This window comes from Thermobia domestica, chromosome 12 (assembly GCF_964235325.1).
Source record: "Thermobia domestica chromosome 12, izTheDome1.hap1.1, whole genome shotgun sequence".
NCBI lineage: Eukaryota > Metazoa > Arthropoda > Insecta > Zygentoma > Lepismatidae > Thermobia > Thermobia domestica.
In genome coordinates, this window is record NC_137465.1 from 233,227,728 (window position 1) to 233,248,507 (window position 20,780).

At 36.6% G+C, this 20,780-nt stretch overlaps 1 protein-coding gene across 1 annotated transcript in view; it reads right to left on the reverse strand.

The window, feature by feature from the left end:
* Positions 1-20,335, reverse strand: part of LOC145665887 (4-hydroxy-2-oxoglutarate aldolase, mitochondrial-like) — a 161,894-nt gene extending 141,559 nt beyond the window's left edge. The window contains exon 1 of the mRNA XM_081732996.1: positions 20,037-20,335. Coding sequence (XP_081589122.1) covers positions 20,037-20,253 — 217 coding nt within the window. The 5' untranslated portion in view covers positions 20,254-20,335. The remainder of the gene's footprint in view (positions 1-20,036) is intronic.
* Between the last annotated feature and the right edge of the window lie 445 nt (positions 20,336-20,780).

Sequence of the window (20,780 nt, forward strand, 5' to 3'; positions counted from 1 at the left end):
CTGGTCTAGTGTCTAGCGCGTGCGTTTTTGGTTCTTGTAGCCTCGTGTTCGATTCCCGTTAAGCGTCAATTAAAATTTTACTTTAACTAGAATTTATTTTCATTAATCATCCTCTCCTTTAGCCTAAAGGACTTAAACGTTGAGAAAAGTATACGGGGAAAAATATTAAACACTATACATGCAAAAGTCAAGTGCCAGTGTTTTTTTAGCTTTTGACAAAATAATAGAAAGATAGGAAAGAAAATCTCTTGAGAACGAAACTGAACAATGTTTTTAGCATTCATGCTTAATTTGCTACTAGCGTGACACATTAAGTTCAATGTAGCATAAATATTACACACAAAATTCGCTACTTGACTGTTGATAACATAGAAAATGCTAGGTATTGTTAAACATTAAACATAACACCTAAATTTTTGTATCAATAAATAACTTGAATAAATAAATAACAAAACAGTAACAATACTATTAATCTATATCTACAGAGTATATAAATGAAAAATACGTTGTCTATTATAACGAAAAATGGCTGAACCATTTGAAATGAATTTTATTAACGTAGTTTACACCTACCTCGAACTGGGTTGTTGTCACGCCATTTTTATTAAATTGCATATCCTAACAGAGAAGGGGTTAAAATTTATGCCCGCGGTGTTGTTAAATTCAGATAGCAAAATTTTACACTTGTTAATTGTTTGCTTTAACACCAGTTAACACCAATTTTTTGTATCAAATCGGTTACACTTGGCCTGTGTTAACCATAATACTGGACCCTCGATGTTCAAATAACACGCAAAAGTGGTTGTCATGCTGAGACCACTGGTCTACGTTAAAACTGAGTTTGTTTTAACACAATTAGTTTTTATTGTGTTGTCTTATTCTAGAAACCGGGACATCCTACGACAATTTAAGCCATAGTCACTGTTCATTTTCTTTCTTGGTGATATACCAGAATTAATTCAATAGTAGGCTAACATTCACCAAAGGTGAATAACAGAGAATAGATTAATCCTATTAGTCAAGTATCGATAATTAATAATAGCGGTATTTTTTTCAATATAGCAAGAATCACGTTTACTTATATCTAACATAAAACAGCATATTTGGAGTTTCAAATAATTTTGGGGATACAAATTATGTAAATCCAGAACCGTTTCTGCTAACCAGGGAGCCTTACTAATGTTAAATTAAATCAAACAGTTCCGTAGTGGCTTGTTGTATTGCATCCTCCCAAAGCTTGGACCACTCCAAAGAAAATTTTCTGGGTACACATCTGGATGTATCACATTACAATATGACATTTATCATGCGTTATATCGAATTTAGTATAATGGAAGATACTTAGTATCTTCTGTATTTCGGAGATCATGATACCCTTATTGGTATATTCTTCGTTTAGGTTTGTTTTAACAATACGACGTTAGCGTGGAATGTTCTATGACCAGCGTCGTTCCTGAAATTACGACAAATCTACGAGGTATCTTTCGATTGGATGCTTCCGAAATGTGGGTGTGGAAAAGAATGAAGAGAATTATCTAATTCGAGCGGAGAACGAATGAGAAAATGCTAGAAATGGTGAAGGAGAAAAGAAGAATTTTAGGTATTATTAAGAAAAGGAAGGAAAACTGGTTGGGACATTGACTAAAAAGGAACTGTATCATGAGTGCGATGCTAAGAGGATACGGTAGCAGAGAAAAGAGGGAGGGACGTAGAAACTACAACTAATGAATGATATCAAAACAGAAACAGAAATATTGTACATGAAGACGAAGAGGTTAGCGGAGAACCGTGGAGCATGGAAGCTTCTTAGCTTAAGCAAGAGATCTGCCAATAATGACAGAATACCTATGATGATGATGATGATATCTGGCATCTTTTTCATGAAATTTTACGTATCACAATCTTCAGTTTTTATTGGAAAACAAAGAAACACATAATTTGATAACATTTCCATTTATAAATGAACATTAACTACACCTTTCTTTTTGACATAATCAGATAATAAAAGAACATAATGAGCTGATTTCGAAGAAGTGAAAAATAACCAAAGTTGAAATTTCTGTTTCTGAGGAAATCGCGAATATTATCTTCAGAATTAAAATAATCTTTTATAGACAAAATATGAATTAAGTTTGTTACATCTAATAAATTTCACAATTTTATACATAACTAGCAACATTGGTTAATTGAAGTAAAATTGAAGCTTTCCAGAAAGAAAATGCAATCAAATAAATAAACCGATTGCATAAAAGTACATTAAACGGAAGTCATTCCGAGAACAGTAAAGTAAAAGATTATATTTTTTTAAAATCATTTCCTAAGGCTATTCATCAAAGAGTTTTGAAACTAATTAAAGGTCCAATATCCTGTTCTGAAGATCCTTTTTAACAGTATTTCACCCTTTGTAATAATCAATACAGATCTGCTTTGCCCTTTCAAGATTCATTGACTTTTTATCCGCGTTCAATTACTTGAAGAGTTTCTTTTTCTTGGCTTTTTGCTCTTTCTCTTGAACTTTCTCCACATTTTACCTTCCTAAAGGGAAAATCTACTCCACAAAAGAGCTTTCTCTATAGATACAAGTACGAGAAAAGAAGTTTGCACTTTTTATTATTTTTTTTTTAATTTACAAACCTCCTTTGAACCTAATTAAAAATTTACTTCATCCTTTGGAGAATTCCGGGAAGCTAATAGTCAAGGTGGGACTTTTGTTCTAAACTTTCATCCAAATTAACCTTGTATTCACTTATTTCATGTTTTAAAAATAATTTTCTTTATACATTTCCCTTCCCTTTAGCATTCGCTGTAATTATATATTCATTTTAGTTAGTTAAAAAGTAATGCCTTTCACACAGAGCTAATCATTGGATACGAAAAGCGAATACGCCTTGTGGTAAACACACTGTTCTGTGTATCCATAAGAAGTGGTTAGCTTACCCTTTTTCAAAAACCCAACAATGGTGTATTCTCTCTTTAGTCGTTAAATCAGCTGTGTAAATTTAAAAATGTTAGTTACTGTTCTGGAAAGTTCCAAGGAACAAAAACAGAACATGGGCAGTCAAAACCGCACTGAATAGCTTTTTTTTTTTTTTTTTTAATTGGGAGATGTTTTAGGTAAATTTATCTTTGTTACGTGTAAATGTATTTTTTTTTAATCATACCTTTAGTTTCCTAACTTCCTTATGGTATGTGCTGTTCACGACAGGTTCCACCAACTAACCAAGTGTTATCAACTGTTAAGCTTCTTTAGTAGTTAAAAAAAATCCCTTTTAGATACGTAAATACTGTAGATCTACAACAAACGTATCTCAAACTGAGGTTAGCGCACCAAAACTGATCCTGGATGACTGCAATACGGATGGCCAATTCTGCATTTTTACTATCCGGTTTCCAGAAACTTAAATCGGAATTTTTTGAATTCCGAATTTTTTCCGAATTCCTACATTTTCCGAAATTGAAATTTTTCCGAATTAAAGAATTTTTCCGAATTCCAGAATATTTCCGAATTCCGGATTTTTTCGAAATCGGAATTTTTCCGTTATCCGGAAAGTGGAATTTCCGATTCCGAAAAACAAATTTTCCGGAACCCGGATTTCGGAAAATTTTGGCTACTATCCCTAAGCTGGCCCTGTGGATCGCTCTAGATTGAACATTTGTCCGAAAAAGAGAAAATAAAATTTCAAGCGAATTACATATCATACACAATAGATGAGAATTTCAAACAGGCAAAGCTATACAAATACGGTAATATTAATTATGCATTTTAATAAGGCAAAAAAATATACGAATTCTTATAACTTATAATGTCCCGTTATTGGCAGGTCCCTTGGCGAAGCTAAGACCTTCCATGCTCTGCTAACCTCTTCCCTTACGATTTTTTTATTTTAATGTTGTCTATTGTAATTACCTTCGCCCCCTCCCTCTCTTTCCTTCCACCACGTCCCTCTTGATACAGTTCCTTTTTAGCCAATGCTCGAATCAGTTTCTCTTCCTCTTCGTAATAATATCTATTTTTTCTTTCCTCCCTCTCTATTTCTAAGACCTTCTATTTATTTATGCTCGACTCAGCTAATTTTCTCTATTCTTCTCCACACCCACATTTCGATACCTTCCAATGGTTTTTCATTATTTTTGCGTAATGTCCATGTTTCTGACCCGAAGCCATTATCATAAAATGTACAATTCAATGTATATGCAATGTACAATTCTAATTTATCATTTTATTTGATAGTTATTGTTAACTTTGTGAACTTAGAAGCTTCAAGTATAAAATAATTTTTCTATGGGTTGAATATTTATTTTGATATGACCTTATAACTTTTAAACTAATGAACAAAACCGCTGGAATTTTGTACAATGCGAACATCGGCAGGGAGACATTATTTCGCATACTCTGTGATACCACTAGGTTAACAATGTAGCCAACTCGACATAAAGTTGTATTCTTTTAAGCAGCACTACGTAATGTTATAACATATTTCAAATGTACATATAAAACCAAAAAACTTACAATACCCCATTTGTCATCAAGTGTCGTAAATTAACAACGCTACTGTATCACAAACACCGAAAAACAACACATTTCTAAACCGTTCTACAACAGTAGTAATACAAGTGATACAGACAGTGCACTAACTAACTCTATGGCTTATGGAACACGGAGGTTCAATGTCGCGTTCACAAAAGCTCTCTATTGACTTCTATTTTTAGCCAATTGGATCCAGCTTCTACTTTGTATTCCTATCTCTGCGAGATCCATCTTAATATTGTCCTCCCATCTGCGCCTAGGTCTTCCTAATGGTCGTTTTCAGATTGATCCTCCTGTCAAGACTTTGAAAGCGTTTCTACTTTCTTCCATCCTAGCTACATGACCTGCCCACCTAAGCCTCCTAGACTTGACGACCCTAGCAATGTTGGGTAAACCGTATAAATTATGTAGTTCCTCGTTATGAAGCTTCCGCCATTCCCCATTCCCGTTCCTCTTGGGTGAGAATATTCGGTTAGGATCTTGTTCTCAAATACTTTCAGTCTATGTTCTGCCCTCAGAGTAGGCGACCATGTTTCGCAGCCATACAAAACAACAGGCATGATTATCGTTTTATATATTTTAAGCTTCAAATTCCTCGACAGAATTCGCGACGGCAAGAGATTTTTAACCGAGTAGTATCACAAATTTCCTGCCTTTAATCAATATTTAATTTCATCGTGAATATGATTTTCGTCTGTTAATATTTATCCTAAATATTTGAAAGTATCCACTTTATCAAAAGTATTATTTAATATTTTAACGTATCCACAGTTTGCCGTATTACAGTCCTGACGCACTTGCATGTATTTTAGTTTTCTCAGCATTTACTTCTAAACCCAGTCCCTGCAAGCGTTTAATAAGATCTCTGCATTTTTTCTATTGTTCTCCTATCATCCCCTATTAAATTTACATCATCAGCATATGCCATAACCTAGTGAATACCGTTCAACTCTAGGCACTGATTGCTATCTTTGATTTCCCTTATAGCGTATTCCAGCACAAAGTTTAATGATGGCGACAACGCATCTCCTTGTTTCAGGCCATTTTCGACGTGAAAGCTTGTGGACAAAAGTTTTCCTACCCGGACTTTACTTTGGGATTCATTTAAACATATCTTAATCTAATTAGCTTCCTCGGTATTCCAAGTTCTCTAAGAACGTTGTATAATGTTTTTCTCCTAACCGAGTCGTACGCCTTTCTAAAATCGACAAATAGTTGATGTACCGGGATATTATATCCCCATTTTCTTTTGAGTATTTGGCGAATGGTAAATATTTGTTCGATAGTTGATCAATTTCGTCATATTTTTAAGTTCTAGGCGAGACGATAAACATGGCAGCTCTCGTCTTATTTTCGAGAGGAAACGAAAAAATTCACTGGTCTTTTGGACGACACGACGGCACCTATAACGTATTCGTTATATTTCTTTTAAACAACCGTCGTATATGGAAGAGATTTTCGTAGAATCAGTGCGCACCGAGACAAAACTCTTAGAATCACAAAGCTGCGAAGTTTCTCGCTAACAACTATTTCTATGTGTGTGTGTGTGTGTGGTTGCTCATCCACTCTTCTTTTTGTATGGCCTAATATGGAAGAAAAATTCGGCTCAGCTTAGCTCTCTTACCCTTCATACTCAAGCTGAATTACGAGGCTGAAAGGCAGAACCGGACTATATGCTATAATTTGCATATTTTGTGATAAATACTGATTATTCACATTGCCATGTGTTTAAATGTGGTTAATATGCTTTCAATCATGTGATAATTAATGAACCAATTCTTATCAGAAAAGCAACTACCTAAAAATTAAGTGCTTTGTCGGAACTATCTTTCGTTCTAATAGGGTATTCATACGCGTCCATTGTGCGAAAAGAGAGTAGTACTCACACAGGGCGCGAGGAGTGGGATTCCAGCAACCAAAGAGAACGCAACGCACTACTTGAATGAATCAGTACAAGGACGTTCAGGGATGAAACGCAATACCATTAAATCTGTTTACACAAAGAGGAACCCACAGGGAACGAACCCGGATACCCTCATATATGGCTAAGCCCGAACAGGGACATATGGCAATCGAATCCCAATACCTTTATTCAATCAAGTCTTAGATATTAAATACTGTTTTAGAGTAAATTGTTGATAGTATAAAAGCTATAAATTGATCAAGTGATTGTATGAACACAATGAACAGTATTTATCAAAGTTTAAAAATGCGTAAGTGATTACACAATATATTCCAATAATAAATATGGTCTAAATGGTTGTTATACCACACCCTTCGTGGACCTCTCATGACGCTGAAGGATTCTGATGGTTTTGGCTGAGTTTGAGTTGACCGTCCCGTTTAAGCAGTGAAGCTATATAAGACGTGAAACTATATCTTAATGTAAGATCCGTGCCACATGAGCTTCCACAACAGCGAATCGACCTGGGGTCTCTTGCACCCAAGACCTCCCATCGGAAATAGAACTCAGGTCTCCAAAATTAGCAAAAATATGAAATAAAACACTTGAGTTTAACGTCCCACAATTATGTGTTTTTAGCTAAGGGAGACTATAATTAAGGCAAGTGAATGATGATGGAAGAATTATTGGAGTGAGAATGTGGAAGGAATATAATGTGCCATTACAGTCAACGTAATGAAATTTTTTAGAGGGACCCAATACTTTTCGAACGAACTGCGTACTGTAAATTTTTCAACACATAATTTTCAGTCTATGTATTAAATTCATTTGTTCTTTGCTCAAACCAAAATTAATGTGGGAGCTTCGGAATAATCTAGAAAGAATTATATTTCGGGCAATAATTTATTTCTTTATATATAATTAACTAACTAACTAACTCTATGGCCTATGGAACCCGGAGGTTCAGTGCCGCGTTCACAAAAGCTCTCCACTGACTTCTATCCTTAGCTAATTGCATCCAGTTTCTACTTTGTATTCCTATCTCTGCGAGATCCATCTTAATATTATCCTCCCATCTGCGCCTAGGTCTTCCTAATGGTCGTTTTCCTATAGGTCTACCAGTCAAGACTTTGAAAGCGTTTCTACTTTCTTCCATTCTAACTACATGACCTGCCCACCTAAGCCTCATAGAATTGACGACCCTAACAATGTTGGGTAAACCGTATAAATTATGTAGTTCCTCGTTATGAAGTTTCCGCCATTCCCCATTCTCGTTCCTCTTGGGTCCGAATATTCTTCTCAGGATCTTGTTCTCAAATACTTTCAGTCTATGTTCTTCCCTCAGAGTAAGTGACCATGTTTCGCAACCATACAGAACAACAGGCATGATTATCGTTTTTTGTATATTTTAAGCTTCACATTCCTCGACAGAATTCGCGACGACAAGGAATTTTGAACCGAATAATAACACGAATTCCCCGCTTTTAGTCGACATTTAATTTCTTCGTGAATATGATTTTCCTCTGTTAATATTGATCCTAAATATTTGAAAGTATCCACTTTATCAAAAGTATTATTTAATATTTTAACGCCTCTCTTTATATATAATATTATATATAATATAATATTTTTCTTTATATATAATATTTTTTATTATAAACTCTACATGGGCAGTTCAAATTGATTATTATTGAAATTACAAAACTTAATGCGATACAAAAATATAGGTCAGTAATTGAACAGAATTTCCTGAGATTGTCCATCAATCTGATATTTTAAAAAATAATTTAGAACGTGTTCGTCCGTCTCAGATGTCCACATCCTCTCAAAATCCGGTTTCATCCAGTTTTTAATATTTTTCATTCGCTTTGTATTTTCCGCCGCCAAAATTCTTTGCTCTAATTGGAAATATATTTCTGACACAGTCGTATTATGGCGCGCCTTTTGTTACTCTACTTCGGACGAACTTCGAGCAAAACCACGTCTGTTTCCACTCTAGATTCTTTTTCTCTTCAGGAAACACGAGGGCCCCGACAAAACCAACGAAAACGATGTTGTCCACGACAAACTTATTTGCCCGGGGATCGAACTAGGAGCCCCCCACAACACAGAAAAGCGATCTACCACTGTGCCAACATTGCCCCTGAATTAGCAAAGAGAGACGAGAAAAATTTCCGGACGAGACATGAAAAGGTTCGTGGGAATCGAGATGAGAAGAGAAACAATCCTTACACAATTGAGATGAGATGATACTACAAACAAGTCTTCCAGAATTGAGACAATATAACACTAGAAACAGTCTTTCCACAATTGAGACGAGATAACACTAGAAGCAATTCTTCCAGAAATAAGACGATATAACACTACAAAAGTGTAATTCCAGAATTAATTCCAAAAGTGTAAAAGTGTCTTCCAGAATTAAGACGTTATAACACTAGAAAAAAAATCCTTCCAGGATTCAGACGAGATAAGACTAGAAACAATCCTTCCAGATTTGAGACGAGATAAGACTAGAAACAATTCTTCCAGAATCGAGACGAGATGAGACTAGAAACAGTTCTTCCAGAATATAGCCGAGATGAGAATAGAAACAATTATTAAAGAATTGAGACGAGATGAGGACTAGAAGCAATTCTTCCAGAATTGAGACGATATAGGGGTCTAACACAAGAAACAATTCTTCTAAAATTGAGACGAGAAGAGATTAGAAACAATTCTTCCAGAATATAGCTGAGATGAGAGTAGAAACAATTCTTCCGGAATTGAGACGAGATGAGAATAGAAACAATTCTTCCAGAATATAGCTGAGATGAGAATAGAAACAATTCTTCCGGAATTGAGACGAGATGAGAATAGAAACAATTCTTCCAGAATTCTAATCTCTTCTCGTCTCAATTTTGGAAGAATTGTTTCTTGTGTTAAACCCCTATATCGTCTCAATTCTGGAATAATTGAGACGAGATAAGAGTAAAAACAATTCTTCCGGAATTGAGGCGAGATGAGAATAGAACGAATTCTTCCAGAATTGAGACGAGATGAGGACTAGAAACAATTCTTCCGGAATTGAGACGGGATAAGACTTTCATAAAATTTTACGAGAAAAGAAAACCTTATTTCTGGTCTCTTGCGCAATACTATACATGACAAACATGCGACGTACAGACAAAAATTGCATTGCATTGGTATCTGCCAAACAAAAATCCTTCACAAAGTGCAGACGGAGACAGTTTTATTATTGTTTATAACCAGGTTCAATACTCTTTTTAGCAAAGAGTCATTTTTCCGCTATTTTTAATCATTAATGAAACACTGAGAAAAATCCGTTATCCAGACAGCGGTATATGTACAAATATACGGAATTCGTATGTTTACTACGAAAATCTGCACGGAGTTGTTATTCATATGCTGCATATGTAGTTCTTTTTTTTCTTGATATATGTTATAGCATGCCACTGCAGGATATCTGACATCTAACAGTTTTCCGTATGTCAGCTATACGTTATGTACATACATCTGTTTGTGAGAGTCTTACTGCCTTTAAACTGTTCTTTATTACAGAAAGGATGTATAGATGGAACACTTATATGGAAAGTATTATGAAACATACGTTTTCACTTATAAATTTCCTGCAAGATGTTACATAGGCCTATAGTCGTACGTTAAGCCCAGAAATTCAGGATTTTCACATTAATCTACGTTTTTTTACGTACGCCACATATTTTTTTTTCTCTGTGAAGAACACATCGGAACAGTGTAATCGAATTTAGTGACATTATATACAACATATTTTTTTTCTTCCGGCAATCAGTCTGATGAAACAATTTCAATAAGCACATAATTTGACACAAATCTTTTACTATAATTTCAAATAAAAAAAATGTTGTGACAAAAAGGAGACCGTTGTCTCTTTCTGCAATAATGAAAGATAAATAAAAGATAGGGAACAAAATTAAAATAAAATGACCAGTGGAAATTAATTAAAAGATAACATCCTTTAAAGCAGGCATGCAAATAAGCAACAAAATTTTACTAGCCCAAGAAAAAAAAACTATTAGCCCACATCTCACAATAGAAATCATTTACTTACCTTCGGTATGATATTAAATACTCGCCCGCACCGATGAACCAGTTATTTGCATCCCTACTTTAAAGATGGATGATTATATTAGGCTAGGATCGAAATTATAGCTTTTGCATCGTTGAACTGGAATTAAGTTATTATTATTATTATTATTATTATTATTATTATTATTATTATTATTATTATTATTATTATTATTATTATTATTATTATTATTTGGTCTAGGAATTAATTCGTGCGGGTGGACAAGAGATGGCGCAACGAACGGAGCGTCCCACAGTTCCGTGTATCCATACATGTATTGCAAACCCCTGTCATCGCGTATCGTTCGTAGTATAGGGCAGTGGATTAAAGTGTCAACAACACCAGTTTGTAGTTAAGTGAACATGGCGCAATTTGTGCCTGATAAAGTGTTTTTGCGGGGTGTCCTGCTGCATTACTTTAACATGCAGTAAAGTGCGACTGAAAGTCATCGTATTTTGGTGGAAGTGTATGGTGACCATGTTCTAGCTGAGCGAACGTGTCAGAAGTGGTTTGCACGGTTTAGAAGTGGTGATTTCGGCTTGACAGACCAAGAGCGAGCTGGACAGCCTAAAAAAATTTCAAGACGAAGAATTGACAGCATTGCTCGAGCAGGATTCGTGTCAAACGCAGGAACAACTTGCAACAGCATTAGGCGTTGATCAAACAACAGTCTTCAAACGCTTGAAAGCCATGGGAATGATTCAAAAGATGTCACATTGGGTTCCACATGAATTGAAAGACAGAGACGTTGAAAGACGAAAAACCATTTGCGAATTGCTGCTTCAACGACAGAGCAGAAAGGGGTTTCTACATCGAATTATTACGGGTGATGAGAAGTGGATCCATTACGAGAACCCTAAACGAAAAAAGGCCTGGGTGAAACCAGGTGAACCAGGTCCATCACAACCAAAACGAGATATTCACTGTGCAAAGGTTATGCTGTGCATATGGTGGGATATGAAAGGTGTGGTGTACTATGAGCTGCTGCAACCGGGTGAAACTATGAATGGAGAACGTTATCGACGACAATTAATGCGTTTGAAGCAAGCTCTGGCCAGAACACGACCAGAATGGGAGAACAGACATGATAAACTTATTGTTCAACATGATAACGCTCGCCCACATGTCGCAAAACCGGTCAAAACCTATTTAGAAAATGTCAGATGGGAAGTTTTACCCCACCTGCCGTATTCACCAGACGTTGCTCCTTCGGACTACTACTTGTTCGATTGCATGAACAACGATTTGATTGGACAGCGGTTTACTTCTTCAGAAGATATCGAAACATGGGTCTCTGACTGGATCGCTTCCAAGGATGAGGACTTCTTTCGCCACGGAATCCGTACATTGCCTGACAGATGGGCGAAAGTGGTGGCTAGCGATGGACAATATTTTTCTTAAGGTATTTATGTATTTTGTGTTTGTACTACAGCTTCAATGTGTGCGTACCAACCGCACGAATTAATTCCTAGACCAAATATTATTATTATTATTATTATTATTATTATTATTATTATTATTATTATTATTATTATTATTATTATTATTATTATTATTATTATTATTATTAACTAACTAACTAACTAACTCTATGGCCTATGGAACCGCGGTTCAACGCCGCGTTCACAAAAGCTCTCCAGTGACTTCTATCCTTAGCTAACTGCATCCAGTTTCTACTTTGTATTCCTATCTCTGCGAGATCCATCTTAATATTGTCCTCCCATCTGCGCCTAGGTCTTCCTAATGGTCGTTTTCCGATTGCTCTCCCAGTCAAGACTTTGAAAGCGTTTCTACTTTCTTCCATTCTAGCTACATGACCTGCCCACCTAAGCCTCCTAGACTTGACGACCCTAACAATGTTGCGTAAACCGTATAAGTTATGTAGTTCCTCGTTATGAAGTTTCCGCCATTCCCGTTCCTCTTGGGTCCGAATATTCGTCTCAGGATTTTGTTCTTAAATACTTTCAGTCTATGTTCTTCCCTCAGTGTAAGCGACCATGTTTCGCAACCATGCAGAACAACAGGCATGATTATCGTTTTATATATTCTAAGCTTCAAATTCGTCGACAGAATTCCCGATGAGAGACTTTGAACCGAATAGTAACACGAATTCCCTGCTTTTGTCGACATTTAATTTCTTCATGAATATGATTTTACTCTGTTAATATTGATCCTAGGTATTTGAAAGTATCCTCTTTATCAAAAGTATTATTTAATATTTTAACGCATCCATAATTTGCAGTATTACGGTCCCGACGCACTTCCATGTATTTAGTTTTCTCTGCATTCACTTCTAAACCCAGTCCCTGCAAGCGTTTAATAAGATCCCTGCATTTCTTTCTATTGTTCTCCTATCATCCCCTATTAAATTTACATCATCAGCATATGGCATAACCTGGTGAATACCGTTCAATTATAGGCCCTGGTTGCTATCTTTGATTTCCCTTATAGCGTATTCCAGAACGAAGTTAAATAATAATGGCGACAACGCATCTCCTTGTTTCAGGCCATTTTCGAAGTGAAAGCTCGTGGACAAAAATTTACCTACCCGGATTTTACTTTGGGATTCATTTAAACATATCTTAATTAATCTAATTAGCTTTCTCGGTATTCCAAGTTCTGTAAGAATGTTGTATAATGTTTCTCTCCTAACCGAGTCGTACGCCTTTCTAAAATCAATAAATAGTTGATGTACCGGGCCACTGAATTCCCACTTTTTTTTCGAGTATTCGGCGAATGGTAAATATTTGGTCGATAGTTGATCGATTTCGTCTAAATCCGCACTGATAATCTTCAATAATTTCACCTGCGTATGGGGTCAGTCTTGCTAACAGAATATTTGTAAGGATTTTATAGGATGTTGACAAAAGAGAAATGTCTCGATAATTATTACAGTCAGTTTTGTCGCCTTTCTTGTGAAATGGAACAATGATTGATTCTTTCCACTCTTGTGGCAATTCTTCCTTGTTCCAGATAAGGAGGATCAGTTTGTGTATCTTGTTCCACAATCTTTCGCCTCCAGCTAAAATTAACTGAGCCGGAATTTCATCTACACCCGGAGATTTGTGTTTCTTACATTTCTTTATAGCGGTTTCTACTTCTATTCGGTTGGGTTCTGGAATATACGATTCTGCGGTGTGTATCTCCTTTTCTCCACGCTCACTAGTTTTTGGTTGCTTGATAAGCAAATCGTGAAAGAAATCTTTCCATCTATTTAGGATGCTATCCGTATCAGTGAGAACTGTGCCGTCAGATTTCTTTAATATATAAGCACGAGGTTGATAGCCTTTCTTAAATTCGCTGATCCCTTATACATGTTCCGGATGTTTTTTATTTTTACTATTCTCTTCAAGTTCCTTAATTTTAGCTTTCAAAAAATCGCGTTTCTTTGTTCTAAAAGTTTTGGACGTTTCCCGCCTGGTATCTGCGAAATTTTGTGTAGTTATTTCATTCGGATTTTCTAGCCAGCGTAATTTTGCCTGTTTTCTCTTCTCTGCTAGTTTTATGCATTCCTGGTCGAACCAAGGTTTGTTCCTACGAATTTCCGCGTGTCCCAGTTTTTCTTTTGCTGAAATTTTAATGCTATCTCTAATTCCAATCCAGGTATCCTCAACACTAGTGCACTCCAAATCTTCTAAAGCCAAGAATCTATTCGAAACTTCAATCTGGTATTCCTCTCTTACCTGGCTCTCTTCTAATTTCTTTAAATTGAATCTCTCCGTTTTCGGACAATGAATATTACCTTTATTCAACGATAATCTCTCTCGTATTATCGCTGCTACCAGGCAGTGATCAGTGTCACAATCAGCCCCTCTAAACGATAGGACATCAATTATGCTGGATTGCTTTCTTCTATCTACTAAAACGTGATCAATTTGATTATGTGTTTTTCCGTTTGGTGATGTTGAAGTGTATTTATGAACGTCGCGATGTGGGAATTTTGTACTCTTCACGATTAGATTTTTTAATGTTGCAAAGTTCATGAGTCTAACACCGTTTTATTATTATTATTATTATTATTATTATTATTATTATTAATAATAATAATAATAATAATAATAATAATAATAATAATAATAATAATATTAATATTATTAAATGAATTCAAAGGAGAGAGCTACTTTTGTATTAAGCTACGTTTTCTACATAATAGTAGATTCTGATAAGTAAGTGCACGGGCGTCACTGGTGGGGGCACGTGAAGAACGCGTTTCCCCAATATTTTGAAGTAAAATATTCAATATTTTACTCTATTTTAATTTATTTACCAACGACAGAATAGCATACAAATAATAATGATATTTATTTTGAACATAATATTCAGGCTGTGAAACGATTATAACAGAGTTCTTGATATACCTCAAGGGGTTCGTGAAGTTAAGCAGTAAGACAACAAACGGAATCGAAGTAGGTAGTACCATTTAAAATCACTTTCTTTGATGTCCTCCCAAAATTTTACATGCCAGAGATACCAGTGAGTTAGTGTCTAATTAATATTAGGGGGCGGTATTCAGCTACCTTTTAAATCTATATATACCACGTCTGAAAACAATTACATCATATCTTCCTATTTTGTCTACGTTTTCTGGTGTTTCGGATCATGCCTTGTTCGGATCTTCGAATGGTTACTACGCCCCCTACAGGCGCCATTTAAGCATGATGTTACTGATGTAAAGTGTACTCGGTGTGACCTTTCCAATTATATACAACACCTGCAGATCCCCCTGTACCACCTCATCCACTTCCCTTGTCAGTGATAAAGCGCTCATCTTTGACATGCGGGATCCGTACTTCGAACCTAGCTCGCACCAAAAGGGTTTTATGGGGGACAAATATCTTCTTGGGATTTTTCTGATTTATCTGTTTCTTCATTCCAACATTTCCTTCATTCTCATGCTGTCTCCCTTAGCCTCAGAGGATAAGCATTGGAAGTTAAACTAAAACGTAATAATCTTTTGATTCACTATTTTGAGGCAAAGTTCACGTTTTCCACTTCATTATGTTATAATATTACACAATTTTCATGAAAGAGAGTGCACAAAGAAGGGTTCAAAATGAGTTCCCTTTCAGCTATATTATTAGTACACACGTCTTCAGTATAGGAGACTCGAGTTCGAAAAAAAATGAAATCTTTCAGTTTTACGTCCCGCGTTCTGCTGGTTAGGCTAAAGGAGACGGTGATGATGAGGAATGAATGAAATGGTAGAATGAAGAAAGTGGAAGGAAACGGGAGAACCCCGAGAAAACCCACGAGCACGGTGTTTGTCCACCACAAAGTCCACACGGCGCAAGCTGGGATTGAACCAGGAACCCCAAGCATCGGAGAGACTCGAGTTCGATTCCCAGTGGGAGCTAATATTGCTAGAAAAATACCAGAGGGCTATCAAAAATTTTTATGATGGCCCCTCTCTCAATCTGTTCAAAAGGGGCCATGAATTATGTAGGAAAGACTCATGTTATGTTTTTTTTTTAAAAAAACTTTTACGGTGAAAATGTTTTCAGTAATTTTTAAAACTTTGGGGCCCTCTTGGTCGCGGAGTCTTGGGGCAAAAAATGAAAACTCAACTAAATTTTTATTTGAGCAATCGCTAATTTCAGGTAAGTAGCTTTTTAAATTGTGCATTTTGAAACGTGTGTTAAGGGCATCATAAGGGGCCTCGTGCAGATCCCACTTTAAGCTGTGGGTTTATATCCCGTATAACTTATTTAGTACCACTTGCAGTACATGTGAAGTCTTTTTTAGATGAACAATCCTTAATAGTGAAGCATAAAATGGCACTTTCGATCAGGGTCATACTGCAACCCAGAGGCCCACCGGGAAGTACTTTCTAGGGGACACATGCACATGTATGTACTGCCCCCGCCCCCAATATATACGTACTGAGTACTGGCAGTACACACAACTCGAAGAAATGTATAGTATATTGCATTTATTTCGCACTAGCCACGACCATACACCCACGAAGGACTGACTTATTTCACACTGAACTACACAGTCCGTAGGTAAATTCTTTTAAAGTAAGATACGAATGAATGAATTTTATTTATTTCCTTTAAGCATTTTTGGGGGAACGGAAAGAAAACTGATTTAAATTTGCATCTGCACGAGGCCCCTTATGATGCCCTTAACACACGTTTCAAAATGCACAATTTAAAAAGCTACTTACCTGAAATTAGCGATTGCTCAAATAAAAATTTAGTTGAGTTTTCATTTTTTGCCCTAAGACTCCGCGACCAAGAGGGCCCCAAAGTTTTAAAAATTACTGAAAACATTTTCACCGTAAAAGTTTTTTTTAAAAAAAAACATAACATGAGTCTTTCCTACATAATTCATGGCCCCTTTTGAACAGATTGAGAGAGGGGCCATCATAAAAATTTTTGATAGCCCTCTGGTATTTTTCTGCTCCAAGCACCCCAATGGTGATAATTTCGCCCGGCATATTTTCTATATGGAAAACAATGGTGCTGCAAAATGTAAATTATATTATTTAGTTTTAAGTTATGGTAACATTTGAGATTTCAATTTAGCTAAATACTTCAATTTTAACAAAATTATAAAGTACAGTGGGAAATCCAAGGGTTGAATTAGCAACCTTCCAAGGGTTGAATTAGCAAAAATGTGAGTCTGTTTTCGCAACATTATGGGCTAACAATATTGATCTTGGAGTAGTTGACTGTATTGTCGGTAGGCCTACTCGACGTGATATCGTCCTTCGTTCCCTTACTTCCGTATGCGAGGAGTGCGTGACATGTGCTTATATATATATATATATATATATATATATATATATATATATATATATATATATATATATATATATATATATATATATATATATATGTTTGGTCTAGGAATTAATTCGTGCGGTTGGTACGCACACATTGAAGCTGTAGTACAAACACAAAATACATAAATACCTTAAGAAAAATATTGTCCATCGCTAGCCACCACTTTCGCCCATCTGTCAGGCAATGTACGGATTCCGTGGCGAAAGAAGTCCTCATCCTTGGAAGCGGTCCAGTCAGAGACCCATGTTTCGATATCTTCTGAAGAAGTAAACCGCTGTCCAATCAAATCGTTGTTCATGCAATCGAACAAGTAGTAGTCCGAAAGAGCAACGTCTGGTGAATACGGCGGGTGGGGTAAACTTCCCATCCGACATTTTCTAAATAGGTTTTGACCGGTTTTGCGACATGTGGGCGAGCGTTATCATGTTGAACAATAAGTTTATCATGTCTGTTCTCCCATTCTGGTCGTGTTCTGGCCAGAGCTTGCTTCAAACGCATTAATTGTCGTCGATAACGTTCTCCATTCATAGTTTCACCCGGTTGCAGCAGCTCATAGTACACCACACCTTTCATATCCCACCATATGCACAGCATAACCTTTGCACAGTGAATATCTCGTTTTGGTTGTGATGGACCTGGTTCACCTGATTTCACCCGGGCTTTTTTTCGTTTAGGGTTCTCGTAATGGATCCACTTCTCATCACCCGTAATAATTCGATGCAGAAACCCCTTTCTGCTCTGTCGTTGAAGCAGCAATTCGCAAATGGTTTTTCGTCTTTCAACGTCTCTATCTTTCAATTCATGTGGAACCCAATGTGACATCTTTTGAATCATTCCCATGGCTTTCAAGCGTTTGAAGACTGTTGTTTGATCAACGCCTAATGCTGTTGCAAGTTGTTCCTGCGTTTGACACGAATCCTGCTCGAGCAATGCTGTCAATTCTTCGTCTTGAAATTTTTTGGCTGTCCAGCTCGCTCTTGGTCTGTCAAGCCGAAATCACCACTTCTAAACCGTGCAAACCATTTCTGACACGTTCGCTCAGCTAGAGCATGGTCACCATACACTTCCACCAAAATACGATGACTTTCAGTCGCACTTTTCTGCATGTTAAAGTAATGCAGCAGGACACCCCGCAAAAACACTTTATCAGGCACAAATTGCGCCATGTTCCCATGTTCACTTAACTACAAACTGGTGTTGTTGACGCTTTAATCCACTGCCCTATACTACGAACGATACGCGATGACAGGGGTTTGCAACACATGTGTGGATACACGGAACTGTGGGACGCTCCGTTCGTTGCGCCATCTCTTGTCCACCCGCACGAATTAATTCGTAGACCAAAAATATATATATATATATATATATATATATATATATATATATATATATATACCGCTACTTACGATGCGAGGCGGAGGGCCAACTGAAAAATTCACCGTTTAAGGCCCACCGGGAACTTTCCCGGTTTCCCGCCTGGCCAGTACGGCCCTGCTTTCGATGAGTCCGCGAAGATCTACAAAAATCCTGAACTCTTACAGTACACTTGGTGGGCATAGGTATCAATTGTAACCAAAAAATACGTTCACTCATCCTTTATAGTCATTTATCCAACAATTTAGAGATCAACTTCCAATCACATTCTTTGGTAATAGTTACGTTCATTTCATTTGATTGGTTGGCATATGCACTGGCGTCTCTGGCATGTAAAATTTCGGGGGGACATCAAAGAAATTGATTTACATGGTACTTCCTAGTCTAACCTGTTTATTATCTTCGATTCCATTTTTACTCTTCTGCTTACCTTCACGGATTCCCTGAGGTATATCAAGAACTGTTATAATCGTTTCACAGCCTGAATATTATATTCCAAATAAAAAAAAATATTATTTATATGTTATTCTATCGTTAGTAAATAATTAAATTAGAATAAAATATTGAATATTTTGTACTTCAAAATATTGGGGGGACGTGTCCCCCCTCGTGCCCCCGCCAGAGACGCTCGTGGGCATATGTTCGGTAAACAGCACAATCACAACGTAGGGCCAAGTTTGACAATTGGCCAGCCTACCATTTCCCATTGTTGGGCCTCCTTCCTGTGCTGCTAGGGAAGTCCAGAAAAGTGCCAACTCAGGGTGGCCAACTCTGTCTTACGATTGCCAAGCAATGGCGACGCTAGAGAAAGCAAGGGACCAGGAACCCCAGTCATGTTTTATTGTAAGGTACTAGTAGTTCAAGTACCTATAAAAATCTTACTTTGTATAAAAAAACTAACTACCCTCCCCCCAAAAAAATTATCTGCCCCTCCGATTACCCGCCCCAAGCGATTAAATCTGACGCCCTTACTGTTGCCAATCGTGGATCTTATCTACCCATCTACGTAGCTCAATTAATATAATAATTTTAGAAATAAAAAGTAATGTTTGTAAACACTGATTCCATTGGCAAAAAGCCATAATGAAATATTTCTGCTTTTGCATTCATGACCTTGATTCTGATAACGTATGTGTAACATATTACGTAACAAACATGTGTTCAAAATGTTTCCGACCTCTCTACTGCAAATATGATTAGCCACTGCACTGGTAATATTTATTTAAGAGTAAGTTTATTTTTATATGAAGTATAAAATAAAATACCTGTTTACAGGTAGACACACAAGACCCGAAAAGCAATAAATATTGACTAAGTATAGGTACCAAACTATCATACCTGCATATGGAACCTTTTCCCACTTTTCGAAATTATTGCCGAGCTGATCGTACGCTATTTTATGGTCCTTGCTGAAAACAGCTGGTACTGCTGGATACATCCCGGATATATCGAGCTTCCCTGCTGCACGAGCGAATTTTCTTCGCCCCAAATCACGAATAAAGCCCACATTTCGAGAATTACTCAGAGAAAGAAACCTGCTACAACTAGGCAACATGATTCGGCTTTATTCAACTCTTTTTATCAGTTTGCATTATCCCTTGTTATAGTTCGTTACGTTGATCAGCTATTTTTACTCACGCATAGAAGAGGTGAGAAGGTAGTGCTATCTAGCGGCAAAGTCTGTAACTATTTGGAGTGTAAGATGAAGGTGAGCTTCGTTATAGTGCTGCTCTCTGTACGAAGTGTTCTGAACTATTCTCCGTGAATGGGGATTACGGGACTTGGGTAGTAAAACTATGGAGCGTGTAACTTACGTAGAACACTTTTTTTTTTTTTTTTTTTTTTTTTTTTTTTTTTTTTTTTTTTTTTTTTTTTTAGGTGAAAACATTTGAAAGTAAGTAATTATATTGCAAATGTTTTCTTTCCTGTAAGAGAACAGTTTATGCGCGCGATTTTTCTGTTCGGGGTCTCAACTCCAACTCGTAATGAGTCTCAGAATTTTCGTTTTTGATGGTAATGTTAATAGCTTCTTATACAAAATGCCTAGAACTTGTCCTCGGGGAAACATTCAAATAAGGTATA